General features: G+C 37.6%; 1 protein-coding gene across 23 annotated transcripts in view; it reads left to right on the top strand.

The window, feature by feature from the left end:
* Window positions 1–15,939, top strand: part of MEF2C (myocyte enhancer factor 2C) — a 140,511-nt gene extending 124,572 nt beyond the window's left edge. For 18 of the 23 annotated variants that reach the window (XM_072030654.1, XM_072030646.1, XM_072030657.1 and 15 more), the window contains 4 exons: window positions 855–1,027; window positions 3,250–3,379; window positions 4,264–4,399; window positions 11,124–15,939. In XM_072030654.1, coding sequence (XP_071886755.1) covers window positions 855–1,027; window positions 3,250–3,379; window positions 4,264–4,399; window positions 11,124–11,445 — 761 coding nt within the window. In that variant the 3' untranslated portion in view covers window positions 11,446–15,939. 23 annotated transcript variants of the gene reach the window in all.
* Window positions 15,940–17,214: the final 1,275 nt, after the last annotated feature.

Genomic DNA, 17,214 nt, shown 5'->3' with positions numbered 1-17,214 from the left:
GGTGGGACATGAGACTTCATGGGTGGAAAAGGAAGGTCACATTTTTAGTGCGGTGGTAGGTCAGTAGCAGTACAGATACACACTTGCCAGTACTACTTAGTGAGAGAAAGAAACCCTTTTCTGAAAAATAAAATAGGAGAAAAAAAAAAAAAAAAAAAACTAACGAAGCATTTGCCTGTCAGAGCTCCTGGGGTTTGCAGAGAGCAGCAAAGAGATGAAGATGAAAGATATAGAGGCATTCTCCAAATAAGGCTATGCTCTTGCTCTCATTGACTTTAGTGTTGACAGAATCAGGTCCAAAAACTGTGGTGAGAGAGTGCAAAAACATTTAAGAATCTTCCTAGTCCTACCCCTGCCTTTTCTGGAAATTATAGCTTCACTATACTCATCCTTTGTTTAAAAACAAAACAAAATCATAAACTGGAAAGGGCTGAGTCAGGCATGGCAGAACCTTCCGTAGTTGTCGAGAAAACACTACATAGCTTTGAAGTTTTTTTTTTAAGCCAACTTTTCCTGACTCTTTTGTAAGGAACAAATAAGATCTTTTCTGTTCTGAGTGCGTGGTATATAGTGCTATGTACTATACAATGGTAAACAGAGTCATGTAATCACATTGACCCCGGCACATCACCAAGATGTCAGCTACCATGAGAGAAAGTGTTTTAAGAGCAGTTGTTCCAAACATGGCATGTGTCATACTTTATGTCTTTTTTATAAAGACACATTATACAACACTAGCATTTACCTTGACTTGTATTTGAAAGTTTTAATGTTCGATCTTAAGAAATACCTTTGAGCTTACAATCCTTCTCTCACTTTTTTTTTTCCTGTTTTTTCTTTTTCTTTCTTAACAGGAAATGGGTATGGCAACCCCCGCAACTCACCAGGTCTGCTGGTCTCACCTGGCAACTTGAACAAGAATATGCAAGCAAAATCTCCGCCTCCAATGAATTTGGGAATGAACAACCGTAAACCAGATCTCCGAGTGCTTATTCCACCTGGCAGCAAGAATACAATGCCATCAGTGGTAATGCATTTTCAAAGCTTTTTTTTTTTTTTTTTTTTTTTTTAAATCTCCTTCAGATAAAGTATTTAAGAATTTCAAGGCCTGCTAAGCCAACAAAAATCAGTAGAATAGCATTCCACATTCTTGATCGTTTTGTCTTTCTATCTAGATAGCCTTAAGTCTTGACAGTGAGCTGAGGATGTAGGCAGATCCTTTTGACTGCATTTATGAAGCCATTTTTACTTCCTCCCTTTTTTCTATGGACTTGCAAAGTAGGAACTGTGTCCTGCACAGTCTGAACTTCTTCACTCTCCTTCCTAGTAGCTTGGGGAGCCTTCCCTGGATTTATTATAATCCTAAATTTAATCCAAAGTACTCCTAACCTACTATATTTTTCTTAAATATTTAGTCATACAGACTCTCAGCAGATGACAGGTTAACTACAAATAAATGAATTTGAACTCTATCACTCTGAGCAACAACAGACAAATTTTAGAATGATGAGAGGTAGTACATAGATAAAGCAGGATAAGGCAGAGCAAGAAACTGCTCTACCTCCTGCCAGGATTAACAAGATGTAAGCAGGCTATTATGATAGAAGGTTGAATCATGAAGGTGTTATGTGAGTATCTTGCAGTTCCCTTCCAAAAGTGGGTTAGTGGTTGCAAGTAAATCTTTCATGAGTGTTTCAACACTAGAAGTGAGCTTGATTAAAAAAAGGATCTTGATGGTAATTTAAGTGATGCTATAAACACATATTTCTGTTATGTAACAGACACTATTAAAACAACTTCCAAGCTGGCTGCTTTAGCCTGATGCATTATAAATTAACTTTGAACTTCAAACTAAACTCCCCACAAATGTGATGCAGGCTTCTGAGAGGTTAAGTAACAAATAATCTCCTACAAGGCAAAGCTCAAAGTCAACCAAGGCAGTGACAAGCTGTCTGCATTGAATGATTTATTCCAAGGTCCTTAAAAATGATACTTTCCAAGGGAATCTGTGAATGGTCAGGTCTCCTGAAACCAGGTATAGCTACACAGTCGGCAGCCACTCAGGCTGTGGAAGAATTAATGAACTCTTAGAGAAAGACTCATTCTTCAAGCTGGATAGATTGTCCTCGCAGTTGAGAGAAACATCTCGGTAGAAGGACAAAGAAGAGATCTGTGTTATTTTTCCAGACTATGCTCAGAAATTATTTAATTTGCTGCCCCTCTCAGTTGAAGCTATTCACTAGGCTATAAAATCTGCACCCTGGTAAATATCTACATTCACTGATTTTTAATGCTCCTTTCCTATGCACTCAGTCTGAGGATGTTGATCTGCTCCTGGTAAGTGGTAGTGATGTTCATCCTAATAATGAAAGCATAAAATAAAATTAAAAAAAAAAATGTTATTTTGTATGTTGTATTGATGAAATGGTTGAAGCCAAACTGAAAACATTATAATAGCTATAACATGAACAAAAAAGGTTATCATAAACTTTGAAATCCAGCAATGTGGAAGACAAGGTGCAGTTGTTGCACATATTCAAATTACTTGTGCCAAAATAAAGCTTTCCTGGTGCTGATGTTTTGCTAGCATGTAACCTGGTGCCGCTGAGGATGGCACGGCCTTATTACAACTTTTTGGTGGCTCTCTGGACATTTTACCCTGAGACTTCCAAGGTTAGAGCTCTCTGGTGCAGGTTTTGCAGCAAAACGTGCAATGCCCCAGAGCTACAGCAGAACACGTTAGCTGCTGTGCCGCCCAGCGCTCTGGAAGTTTGCTTTATTTCTGCAAAAAACGAAGTGTTCAGAGCACCATCTGCTGGTGAGGGGTCACCACTCAGCAGCCCCAGAGGAGCACAGCAGCCAGGAGGGCCGGGTTTGGGGTTCCTCCCTCTGCCTCCAGTCTCTCCTTTGCATCTGAACAAAAGGAAAGACAATGGGGATGGAGCCTACATATTTCATCAGTTTCTCACACGATCTGTTCCTCTACCCACAACAAAATCAATCTTCCCTGTTTCTAGGGCAGTTACCTAGGAGATACTGATGTAAAGGGTTACTATGGTGACTGCTGGTCTCTCCGAGGCTTGCAAATGATAGGGTTGGCAGAGTTCATAAAAGCCACATGTTAAACGATTAATTCCCAGAAATTTGTACCGGCTTGTGTTTCTTATGCACAAAGCACACCCAGAAAGGTAGTGCGCTCGGATGGCTTAAACCCGGTCAATAATATGTTTATTTTACTTACTTTAAAAGAATCAGAGGATAAATAACTCCCAGTCTGCTCAGTCATTGGCTACTCCAGTGGTTTCCGTAGCAACTCCTACTCTACCAGGGCAAGGGATGGGAGGATACCCATCAGCCATCTCAACAACATATGGTACTGGTGAGTATCGGAGCGCCGTGCGAGGGCTGGGGGAGGGAGCGAGATGCTGACAAGTGTCGGCCGCACTGGTAATGAATTAGCTTCTGTTCCTCGGGAGAAGCTGAAGGATTCATAGCTGATGTGCTTTTACACCTCATTTGCTTACTCTCTATCTGTCACTGACTCGAGAGATGTCTATTTAAAAGCTAAGTTGTTCAAATAGAAAACTGCTAAAAAAAAATACACAAAATAAACTTCTCAAAAAAATACTCAAAATAAACTTCTCAATCCTCTTCATACAACAGGTAATTTCCTGTAGTTGGGTGCACCTTCCTAAAGTCACAAGGGTAGTGCTAGTGAGAAGTTTCACTGGTTTCAAAACAGAGGTCAACATCTTTGTGGGCTGTCACGTAATTACCTGGGAGACTGAAATGAAGCCTCAAAAGAGCCTCAACTTCCCGTTGCACATTGCTATTATATAGATCATGTTGGTCTGCAGATTCTGTCCTTCTAGAGAAGACACGCACTGTTCAGACACTGGCTACGCACCAGGTTCTGCAACAAAGACTGTAACCAAGTGTTACAATATTTTTCAACTTTTTGACATCGTCAGAATGCATGTATAGTCACGTTGGTTATATAAAGACTAAGAATTCTTTGGATCTCGCAGACCCAGAAAAAGAGCCAGTAAATTATGGAATAATTATTAGTGCATTATTTGCTACCAACTTAATGAGTTGAGGGAAGCGGAGAGTCTACTTTTTCTGCTGCAACTGGGTGTGATTGGTGTAATTAAGATAAAAAGGCTTATAAAGTGTCATGTGAAAATTATGATGCAAGTTATTGTTTAATTGCTTCCTCCTTAATTCTCTTTTAATCATTTTCTGTTCTATTTTCAAATCTAGAATATTCTCTGAGTAGTGCAGATATATCGTCTCTCTCTGGATTTAATACAGCCAGTGCTCTTCATCTTGGTTCTGTGACTGGCTGGCAACAGCAACACCTACATAACATGCCGCCGTCTGCCCTCAGTCAATTGGGGTAAGCAGTGTTTTCTTTAAACTACTATATTGTTCTACAATGTCTTCAGTATCCCCAGGAGTCCCAAATATGCAATAAATCAACACAACAGATCAGCACATACTTACTATCTCTAAGAGCTCCATTTCCCCAGACTGGTACAACATATTTCATGAAAAGGTTGCCAGGTAGCTAGAATGGAATATTCTGTGTCTATGACATTTTCTCAGTAGTGGTTATGTTTTACTCTTTATTTTTTTAAATGGCATTTTACCTCACAACAAGGGCAAAACTAAACACTTACATCGTGCTGTTGTATTTCGCCATTATGCTTTTTATTTCCAGTTACTATAGCACAAACATTTACAATAAACTTGGAATTTTTCCAAATATTTTTAATCAAGTAAGGGTTACAAAATTATTTGACCTGAGATTAAGCCTCAGCTTTATATAAGGCTCCCTCACGTACTCCCTTCTACTCAGTTCTGACATTCAAGTTTCGTTTCTTTGGAAATGTTTTCTGCAAGCAAATAACATAACTAGGTCTAAGAATCAGTAGACCCTTAGAACTCATGGTGGTTTGCCTACGTTGAGGATAGGTGTTCGTGCCCTCTAGTGGCTAATTTCGAGACATTTCTTCCAAAATGGTGAAGCACTCTGCTAAACTGTTTCAATATTTTTAAAAGTCTAAAACTTCACACGGGGAATTTACCTAATGCATTATTGAAAAATAAACCTAATTGCTTATTCAAGTGAATGCGACTAGTAAGATTTTCAAAAATCCTCATATCTGCAGTTTCTGTTGAGTAAGGTTGTAGTTATTCACTGGTATGCCTACATGCTTGTACTAAGGTTTGGACAGAGATGTTTGGATTTATCAAGTTTTCATTGTAAAAATACAAACTGAAGCAACTAAGGTATATTTATGAGACAAATTTAATTCTCAAGCATTTGAAAAGCAAAGTTCTTTCCAGAAAGAGGCATTGCACAAGTGCAGTAATTTTTGCAAGACAGTTGCCATAATCTGAAAATATTTAATACTATAAACATGGTTTAAATTTCAAAATTCACCTTCTAATTTATCTGACCACATTTTCTGACTTACTGTAATTTCTTTACCATGTACAAATGGGTTGAATTTTTAAAGAACAGCTATACAAGTGCCTTAGAAGAAGCATAGACTTTTTGAAACACCACATGTATAAGCATACGTGGATACTTTCTACATAAAAACATAAAACTGAAATAGTTGGTGTGTTAGAAAAAGTAGTCTTAATACATTTCTGCTATGCTTCTTCTATTTTCTTTTTGAGGTTGCAGTGTTTCTGGGGCAACATTTAGGTTAACTGTACAACTAAAGACATAACATCTCAAATAAATCGAAAGCTCACATGTTAGGTATCAATGTATAACCTTACAATAAGCTGATTGTTTTCAGTGGTGTACCAAAGAATGTAATAAGGATATTTGGTTAACCAAAAAAAGTATAAATTAAATCCTAAACTAACTACATGCCTTTTCAGATATGTCACACATCATCATCTGTTTCTAATTCATATCACAGAATGCCGAAGTGTAATGGCTGTGGCTGGTGGAATACATTCTGAGTCGCTACTTTTATTATTATTCTTTCAGTGATTTGTAAATGAATTCAGCTATGAAAGCTGCTTCACTGACAGTTCTGATGAAGCCTTCCATGTGTGCAGAAAATCACATGCATTTCTTTACTTTATTTTAGTCACTGAGCTGTACATGCAAAAGGACCTATTCTCTAACTTTTGGATTATTTAAAAAACTTGAAATTGTACAGATCATATTTAGTCCATGTCAGCCTAAGCTAGAATTAGCAGAAAAATAAGAACAAACACACAAAAGTGTAGTAACCCCCAGGCATTTGAGAAAATGCATGTAGAAAGATTTGACCACCCGTATCCTGAGGAAATCTTTCACATGTTGGAAAGATTTGGAAACAGTGAGATGTTTGTTGGTAACATTTGGCTGTAAAGACCTGCAAAAGAACAGTTACTGGAAGAAATGACCCAGTTCTCCAGCAGGTTTTGTTTTACACCAGAGTACAAAGGTGAAAACCAGCTCTACTTCTGCAAGGCACGGCAGAAGTATGTGGTTAGCAATAGAATAGGGGATACTCAGGTACATTGGCTGGCTCCATATAAGTCCCCAGCAGTTTCAGCAGCACTCTCACAACCATCTTTCAGATAACTGTAGAAGATCTCTACAACCCAGGTCTAACCTGTCACATTGACCCTGCAATTAGCAACCATACCGGTGCCAGTGAGCGTCAGGGAAAGTGTCTGAGGAGATGGGAATAGTTCACTTTCCGTGCTTGTACTAAGCCTGGTGAACAGGACAGAAACATAGAGTAGCATATCTTTTGACGTGACTATGATACTAAAACAAGTTAGACTTTTCAACATTCTAATTAAAAAACAAAATAGTACTTTTGCAGCTTTTTAACTAGGTCTATGTCTGGAAAAAAAATACACATTAATTCTATTAAAAATCAAAATGTATTCCTCCCAAAACTTAAGGGTTTTGTCTGAATATTGCTGCAACATCTCTCATGTTACAGAGAGAAGGTTACATCATTCCTAATTTTGAAATGAATAATCTAAATTCTTTAAGCACCAGTCCATTAGACAGAAAATGTTCTCATTCTGTATTTCTCAGTTTAAGAGAGGATCTTTTCTTCCTCAAGTACCATCCACAGTTGAAATTTTGGCTTTCCTAAAATATAAGTGCAGGCATAGAAGTGCAGCCAAAGTATTTCGTTTTGAGAATCTTCAATATAAACAATTGTTTACGTAAGAGAAGTTTCTCCAAACTTCAGCCAAGCTGAATGAAAGATTTACTCAAATAAATTTATGCTGTTGATTTGTTCTGTATTTCTTATCCAGCAAGCTTGTTATCAGAGCTAATTTTGATTAGCTCATTGCCAGAGATAGAGATGGTTAAATATTTTCCTTAGAACATTTTTTACTGAAAAATTTAGATGCAGTGACATCATGTTTTGTGAATTTATGTATCATTTTTGCCAACTTGATTTTTTTGAATTAAAGCCTTAAATATTTCAGGTAGAGAATTTTTATTATGCCACCATTGTAAATAAGATACTCTAGTGGTTCAGGTTCATAATATTCTGTGTTTAGAAACTTCCTTTAACAGTGTGGACCATAAAGTGCGAGTGCTGATCAAAATATCTGGACACAGAAATCATTATTCTGCTTTTACATTGATCAAAAAATATGAAAAACAAAATAATATAAAAACAAACAAACAAACACAAACCCTTTGCTTCTACCTGAAAGACAAACAGAGGAGGGGAGGGAAGGTTGCATTACAAACAGGTCAAAAATATCCAGTATTCTCTAAATAAATAACTAAATTTTACTGTGAATTTTCTATTTCCTAATGAATATATAAATTCATATATATATATTAAATATATATATGAAGCAGAAAGGTACACAGATTTAGAGAAACAAGTTTATAAGGAAAAGGAAAGAAACGTGAGGTGCTTTCTTCCTTTAATAGTCACTGTATAATGTTGAACCTGGATAGGAACCAGCACTTCTCCCATGTGTCTGCTAAATCAACGTCACATTTGCGATCACGCTGATCTGAGCAGAAACTGCTGTGTAAAATTTAAACTTTACAGGGACAATGAGGAAGAGAAAAGTTACATGTTTTCTTACAATAAATATAAGGAAACAGATGATTACATCAACAATAATGTATTGTGTGGCACTTAGAGAGTGCTTGTAGTTATACACAATCCTTTAAAGTCATTTGCTTTATTTTCTCTGTGGATTTTCCATATTCAAAACCTGTTTGTTTTTCAATGAACTTAGTGCAGGTTTCACATGATGAAAATCGCACAAGCCAGAACCAAAACTGCATATTTATATGAAGCTGTTTTTACATTCACACACATGCATACACAAAAATAAATAAATAAATAAATAAATAACATAACATAATAAAAAAAATTACTAGCAAAAAGAATTATATATTTATAATACAGCTTCTATTCCAAATAGGGATCCATTCTCTGCTGAGAACACAGCTTAAAGACTGCACCTAAGTAGGCACTCTTTCACCATTGACTTCTACATGTAATAGTAGGTTTCCCTTGCCTGACCTTTCCCTTGATTGACCATATCAGTTTACATGAGATTCTGGTAAAAACATTTCAGAAAATTTTAACCAAATATGTGGATTGCAGACAACAAAAACAACAAAAAGATAATAAATTTCAAAATTTCAAAAACAGATCTATCAGGGAAAAAAAAAATCAGACAGAATTTTAAAAGAAAAATAAATAAATAAGGCATAGCAACAGCTTAAATATTTCTATTGTTTAAAACCTAGAAAAAAATAGTCCTTACCTGCCAAAATGTCTTCGTAAACCTTTTTTTCAATTTACAAAAAATGTCCTCAAAATGCAGACCTACCTGTAGCATTTTTAATACTGCCAAAAGCTTTCATGCCAGGTGTTTACATAATGCATCTCAGAAAGCACAAGGAACCTAAAAAAGAAGGTCTATCGAGATGCATTCTCACATTCACTTCAGAAACACTGTTAAGAAATCAGCATTGCACAGTATCAGTACTAAATCTATTTGTTAGGTAATACAGCTATTCTGTCTAGTTTTTTTGGGGGGTTGTCCCAGAATAGAATGTGAGTAGGGTCCATGTGAACAAAATTGACTGACTAATGCTGTTTTTAACTAGCATGGGTTTTTAACTGTCCCCTGCTTTGCAAAGTGACACATCATCTGGTCACATCAAACACTCCTAGATCAAATCCCCGGGATCCACCATTCTGTATTAAGGCACTTGCAGGTTTAGCTATAAGCTTGACATCCAAAATCATATGTAATCTTATCACACTTGCTAAACCGGCAGCTTGTTTTCCCACCTGAAGTCCTAGCATCTCCAAAGGAACTGAAAATTAAAGTCACTGGAAATGAAAAGCAAAAAAAAAAAAAACAGGAATGTATTTTTGATTCTTGTTCTATTCTTTTCAACATTTTTTTTGAGAAAAAAAAAAAAAAAGAGAGAGAGTGGAATATTTCTCTAGAGTGTAATAACCAAGTTTGGTATTTACAGTTTCTTAAATATGTTAATTTCGTAGTTATAAAAGAAAAAGAAAAAAAAAAAAAAAGTCCTCTTTGCCAAAAACTGCCTACGTTTGCTCCTGTGAGGGCTATTACTCACATACTGTGTGACGTTGCAAATGCTGACACACTTGTCTGTATAGGAATGAAAGGTAGATGAAAGCAGTTGGAGGCAGAACATCCTGTTTTCTCTGTTGTCTAACAAGACCCATCCATTATTAAACACTGAAATGATTCCTGAAAACAGCATCTGATATCATTTAGTAATAACGCCATACAGTTCCACTGTAAATCTGTCAAAACAAAAGAAAATGACATTTTGGCTTTCATCAGTTACAGTAACTGTTGCTTAAGTAAAGCTCAACTCGCAGTCAGTGAGATATTAGAAAATGTGGAATACCTCAATAAATGGAAAAGACTACATCTGAACTTATTTTTTGTTTCCTCTACATGTTTAAAAAAAATACTTCTGAATCCAAGTATTTCTTCTGCTTGCACCTTTGGGTTTAGAGTCTCAGGGAGGCTGAGTGTCCTGTTGTCCCACTGTCTTCAGTATTTCTCACTACTAGAAACCTTGAAATTGTGTCTTTGGGTTAGACTGTATCTTCAGCCTAGCAGATGGTCCCTGAAGTGGATCAATACATAAGACATGGAGGGAAACATACTTTCAGAGCTGAATTTTATTTAAATATAATAATAATAATAAATAATAAACAAAGTCAGATTTTACCGGTAGGTGGCGACTTTGTACAGAACATTCTGCAGATGCAAGCCATCTCATTTTCTCCCATAGAACTAAAGTACTCACTGGTACCCTGCCTACTTCAAATTTCTTGTGCCGTTACCTGCCCACAAAGATGCACTGAAAGAGAACGAACTCAGAACAGGCATACAGCCTCTGAATACTTTTAGAGTATCAGTTTCTCTTGAATTTTGAACATCCTCTGAGCTGGGTTGTCTGACATGCAAGCACGGCAGTCCTCTGGCATCTTCCACAGCTCTTCAGCTTCTCTTTGGGAGTTTATTCACAAATGTTCTGTGTTGAATTAAGAATTAATAGAGCAATACTACAAAGCCATACCTAAATCCCACCCGGCCTATGTAATTTTATAAATGTTAGTCCAAGGACCAGTAAGTTCAACTCTGTTCTGAAAGAGATCAAATGTGCAGGGCCAAAATTTTGGTTTCTGTTTTACATCTGAAGTTTCATGTCAAAATGAACAGGGACAAATGTAATTGAATTGATCCCGGCAAGATTCCATGCCTCCCCTGTCTCACACGGTGCCTACACACACACAAGCATTAACGATAACGAAACCTGCAGGTGGTTCCAACAGTGCAAAGGCTCAGCTTCCCAAATTTGTTGTGACTCTTGAGGAGACAGAGAGAGAGGCCTACTCACAAACCTCAGGCATGCCCCACTCAAGCCAACTGTTTTTGTCCCAACGTTTCGGCCTCTTTGTATTTCCAAATTGTGCCCGGAAAAGCGTCCCCGTGCTCTCTGGTACTGCGTGAGCCTTTACACTGGTGTTTTGTGTGAGTGTTTGTGCATTTCCGGGGGCTCCATGCCTCCTCCGTCTGTAACTGGGTTTCCTTTCCTCCTACAGAGCTTGCACTAGCACTCATTTATCTCAGAGTACAAATCTCTCCCTGCCTTCTACTCAAAGCCTCAACATCAAGTCAGAACCTGTTTCTCCTCCTAGAGACCGTACCACCACACCCTCGAGATACCCACAGCACACGCGCCACGAGGCGGGGAGATCTCCCGTTGACAGCTTGAGCAGCTGCAGCAGTTCCTACGACGGGAGTGACCGTGAAGACCACCGGAACGAATTCCACTCCCCCATTGGACTCACCAGACCTTCGCCGGACGAAAGGGAAAGCCCCTCTGTCAAGCGCATGCGGCTCTCTGAAGGATGGGCGACATGATAACATTATTATCTATTAGGTTTTCTTTTCTTCTTCTTTTTTTTTTTTTTCTTGCAGTGTGTGTGTGCTATACCTTAATGGGGGAGGGGGGGGTCGATATGCATTATATGTGCCGTGTGTGGAAAAAAAAAACAAACATAAAAAAAAAAGTCAGGTACTCTGTTTTGTAAAAGTACTTTTAAATTGCCTCAGTGATACAGTATAAGGATAAACAGAAATGCTGAGATAAGCTTAGCACTTGAGCTGTACAACAGAACACTTGTACAAAATAGATTTTAAGGCTAACTTCTTCTCACTGTTGTGCTCCCTTGCAAAATGTATGTTACAATAGATAGTGTCATGTTGCAGGTTCAACGTTATTTACATGTAAATAGACAAAAGGAAAACGTCTGCCAGCAATGGCAGGCCTTTACTGAGAGAGAAAGCAGCTGTTATGCAACATATAGAAAATGTACAGATGTTTTGACAGACCCAGCAGTTGGGTGGCCGTGAATCCATGCTAGAAAAAGACTGGGTCACCTAACGTAGTGAAAATGCTTGGAAACATGCAGGCATATCTTTGGAGTATGGCACTCAGTTTAAGAAGGATCAAAGCATTTACAGAGGACCATACTTGTAAAAAAAAAAAAAAGAAAAAAAAAAAGAAAAAAAAAGTTGAGTTCGAGGGCTAACATATTTAATTTTAACAAATTCTGGGTCTGCATCACTTATTAAATAAAAAAAAAATATAAAAATATGTACATTACATTTTGCTTATTTTCATATTAAAAAGTAAGACAGAGTTTGCAAAGCATTTGTGGCTTTTGTAGTTTCCTTAAGCCAAAATGTGTTCTTTTTTCCTTGATAGCTTCGCTAATCTTTTAAACAGTCCTGAAGAAAACAGAGGACTTTTTGTATAGAAAGCACTACCCTAAGCCATGAAGAACTCCATGCTTTGCTAACCAAGATAACTGTTTTCTCTTTGCAGAAGTTTTGTTTTTGAAATGTGTATTTCTAATTATATAAAATATTAAGAATCTTTTAAAAAAAAAAATCTGTGAAATTAACATGCTTGTGTATAGCTTTCTAATATATATAATAATTATGGTAATAGCAAAAGGTTTTGTTATCTTAATAGTGGGGAATTATATTTGTGCAGTTGCACATTTAACTATTTTCTTTCAGTTTTATTTTACTGGGCATACATTTTACAGATCGAAGTCAGCTGTTGAGAGACTGATCTGTAAAAAGTTTGAATTTACCCATGGTGTAACAACTTAAAGTCATTTTAATACAACATTTTACAATCAGTTGAGTGAACTGCGATTCATTGTATATACTGATTAGTTCTTTCATGCTGTTTTGTGCATTGTAACAAGTTGAGGGCCCTTCTACTACTTCACGTCCTGCGTATCTTGTAGATTCCCGTGGGGTAAATGACAAAGCGGCATCGCTTGGCCCTTCCTCACAAGCGAGGCTGGTATTCTGCCTGTTAGAATCGGACGTACAGCTCTAGCGGCTGCCAGTTACCTGAGCGCAGGTGAATGTTTCCAGGAGCAGTAGGGAGAGCAGCGGGCGAGGGATTGGCTCGGCGGTCCCACCTGTTGCCAAGGTGACTCCCCTCTCTCAGATTTAAAGCTTTCAGAGAGACCGCCAATTACAGAACCAGTTTGCAGTGCGCGGCCGATGCTGGCGGCCAGGCCGCTGTGTTTTTCACGGACCTCTGCAGTCACGTTGTCTCACAGCGGGGACGTTGCTGGACAGTGCTGCCCATGCATTTACGCCCTAGAAAGATTTGCTTCGGCATACGGCGCCCGCCTTTTCTCCTGCCTCATATCGTTTCTTCGACTAAAACAGCTTGACCAGAAGGGAAGTATTGTGGTTTTTTTAGTTCCTCTCTTTCCCTCTTGCTTATTAGAAGAAAATGGGATGTTCACGTGTTTCAGTTTAACCTTTCTGTTGGAGGGAAACTGTGTTCGAGCAACATGTTAGTGCCATAGTAGGACTGTAATCATTCTCTTCTTTCTGAGAGCTGTTTCAGCTCTCGCTCACGTACCTTGAGACTCTGATGAAGGACACAGATATGCTGCAACAGGTAAATATCAGCACAGAGCATTGTCTTAGGGGAAATATACACTCTGTTTCCCTTCTAAACACACAGTTGCTGCACACTGCTCGATGGTAGAGTCTACCTCCCTGTAGCAGCAGATGACTAACAGACTGCAGCGTGCTTTAGGACATACGCTTTTCACTTACCGTGACTTACAGAAGCCTGCCTTACAGGCACTTTCAGCCGCGCAGGGGCTTGTGCATTATCTGGAAACTACTTAAGCAGAATACTGTGCTAATAATGCATCCACCATATCTCACGTAGCGATATGCAGGGTAAAAGAAAAAGATACGCATGTTAAATAAAAATAAAAAATTAAAAAAAAAAAAATCGGGAGGGAAATGGGGCCCGTAATTAATTTTAAAACACAAAACTGTTTTTCAAAACCACTTTCTTCACCTTCAAATAAATCTATACTCATATTCTCTTATGAGAATTTTAAACTTTGGTGTGTCAAAAATATGCAAATATATCGCAAATGTACTTTGACATTTCAACAAGAAATACAACTTTATCAGTATTGTAGTAGAAACTTGTCAGTGGGGAAGGGGATTTGGTCTATTGAAATATGAAGAATAGCCATATAAATAGTTTACCTTGCGATTTGCCTCAGCAACGCATGAAAAAGAAAAGATAACATATTTAAGGAAGATGCAGTGTAATATATTACTGCAAGTAACTAAGCGGAAAGTAGCGTGAAACGTATTGCCTGGGCAATGTATATTAATTCTGACAGTGATTTTTATATAAACACAAATAGAATAGAATCACGTGAAAATTAACGCCAGTCATCCCTCTTGTTCCTGCTGCTGAGGGCAACTAACATGTACTGGCGAAATTGTGGGGGATAATGCATATTTGCAAACTGATCTAATGATAAGAAGCACAACTTTGATTGTGAAGTCACTTTCTGTAAACTATAACTGTCTACCTTTCTCTGTTCCTTTATCTGTACCTTACCATTTATTGTATTTGCAAAGCTTATTTGGGTTTATTGTGTGATTCCTTTGTATTTAAGGAGTTTGGGGCAGAGCCCTGAAAGAGTATTAACATTTACTTTACCTTAACCCATGCTATATAATGTTTTAGGCAACATTCTTAATTGCAAGTTCAAACACCTGAAGTGGCATTCTAGACATCTGCAAGTATTGTTATAGCTAAGTTAACCTCTATTAAAAGGTGTTGTTGTTTAGTGTTTAATTGCTGGTGACAATTATATGATATACCCAACCTGCACAATCTGTATATTGTACGCATTGAGCCATTCACAGTAAAGCTTTTATCATTTCAGTGTTTTTCAAAAGTTGTGTTTTATAACAAAATGGCTTATATTTTTCCTGGAAGAGGAATTTAGCAATTTTTAATGAATAATATAAAAATATCTGTTGTCATCAGATCTTTTTCAGGTAAAGCTAACACAAGAATAAAAGAACTCATAGACTGTTTTCAAGGATGTCAACCCTTTTGTATTGTATGTGTTATCCTATATACCCTCTTTTATCTATAGTCCTAACAGAGCTGTTTTGTTTTCCTTTTTCCTTCGCCTTGAAGGTAAATGCTTTGTAATTTTTTAAAAGCCACTTGAAACCTCAATAAAGGCTGTTGCCTAAGCATGGCATACTTCATCTGTTCCTGTTTGTGCCATCTGCTGTGATGTCGTCAGTTATATGGCATTAATTTCCTGCCACTACAGGTCTCTTGAAGGACTGATGGAACATTGGTGTCTGTTAGAATGCTTCAGACTGTAGATGTAATAAAAGGCTTTTGTTAATATATTTTAACCAAAGATGTGGAGCAATCCAAGCTTTGAGCCACAGACCTTCTGCATCAAAAGGATCCATTTGATTATTTTCATAATCAGGTGTTGCATTTTTACCTTCCCTGTTCATACCTCAGACTGATCCGTACCTCAGTTTGAATCAAAATGGTCAGTTTAGTAACTCATTTAAAAAAAAAAAAAAAATTAAAAAAAAAAAAAATTGCAGTACCAGAGTCTTTTGTGGAGTAACTAATGTCAGACCTGGGTTACCGCAGGCATTACACTTGGATTGCTTCAGATGGTTTGTTGTATCCTTTTTTTTTCTTTTTTTTTTTTTTTCTTCTCTTTCATGGGGATCTGCTTCCATAAAACAATGGTGATAACAAAATAGCTTGTAAATGGGAGCATACAAGCATTTGCAACAAATATTAAAGTAGAGGCTCACAGCGGCATAAGCTGGACTTTGTCGCCACTAGATGACAAGATGTTATAACTAAGTTAAACCACATCTGTGTATCTCAAGGGACTTAATTCAGCTGTCTGTAGTGAACAAAAATGGAAAAATTTCAAAAGATTCTCCTGCTGGAAATAAGGTATAATTTGTATTTTGCAGACAAATCAGTAAAGTTACTGGCTTTCTTAGTGATACGGTGTCTGTGGTGTATTTTTTATTAATTTAAATTATGTTCCGTTTTTAGTGTTTTGCACTGTCGTATGTGAGACAATCAACACTTTTAACAAACGGAAGTTTCTTGAGGTCTCTGTACCTGTCACTTGTGCTTGGCTAGAAAATCAAGTGCCTTTTTGTGCCGCCCTGAGCATCTCAGTGCCCCACCACACATCATCCCACCAGGCATCATCCCACCAGACAATCGGGGAAACTCCAATGGCTCTCACTTCGCAGGGAGGACTATGAACAAGGGAGTTCATGGCCAAATACCCTTAAGGGTGTGACATTGAAATCCTGTCTCATTAACTTCAATGAACCTGGATTTTAATGATTGAATTGTGTTCTTTGGGCCAGAAATTGAGTGATTGTAGCAGTGCTGCCCTGGAAGTCATGGCATGAGCCTGCCTGAATCTGGCCCTGATGTTTGAGCTAGAAGAGTAGCTAGGCAAGATACTGCCTGGCTTCTAGCTATTTAATCCCTGACAGGGACCCAGACTCCCTAATATTCATGTCCTGTAACTCCTACCAGTGCAGAGAACCATGCAAGAAACACATAAAAAGCATGCTCATTGTCTACATCATTTATCATTGGACCTATCCCTTATATGTGTATTCTCTAACATGCCATAACTTCATAGGGACTGTGTCAGAATTGATCTGTTTGCTCTTGTGCATTTTTGGGGTGTTTATTCCCCACCCCCTACCCCACAACATTTATAGTTTTCAGTTCTGAGAATACAAGGATCACTTTATTTCAACCAGATGTTTTTTAATGCAGACAACCTATTAATATCTTAAGGTGCTTAGTGAATGTGGCAATTTCCATAATAGCATTACAAGGCCTAGTTTCTAAATATACTTGTGAAAGAAAACAGCTGTGCTGTTATTTACCTGTTGCCTGTAATGACAATTTTTTTTTAAGCAGCAGTGTTTCTAGTATTGGAGTGCTAGACACAGCATAATAATTAGATGCTAAAACTGAGATTAAATGTCAGTGGTTTTATTATGTAATATGTTTTCCTCAAGAGAAACACTATTTCTCATTATTGGCAAGGATAAGCAAAAGATTTCTGGAAAAGCAGTGGAATATTGTCTGAAATCTTACACAATTCACATCTGGGAGTACAGGCTCCTACAGTCAGTCCTCTGTGTGATTAGCAGTGATAGCACTACACCTGTGCTGAAAAAGGAATTGCTTAGCAAATAGTTTTTTGCATTGTTTGTTTCGTTTTGTTGTGTTTTCCTCCCAGA

The sequence above is a fragment of the Anas platyrhynchos genome, chromosome Z (genome assembly GCF_047663525.1).
Source record: "Anas platyrhynchos isolate ZD024472 breed Pekin duck chromosome Z, IASCAAS_PekinDuck_T2T, whole genome shotgun sequence".
In the NCBI taxonomy this organism is placed as follows: domain Eukaryota; kingdom Metazoa; phylum Chordata; class Aves; order Anseriformes; family Anatidae; genus Anas; species Anas platyrhynchos.
This window is presented reverse-complemented; position numbering and strand designations above follow the sequence as displayed.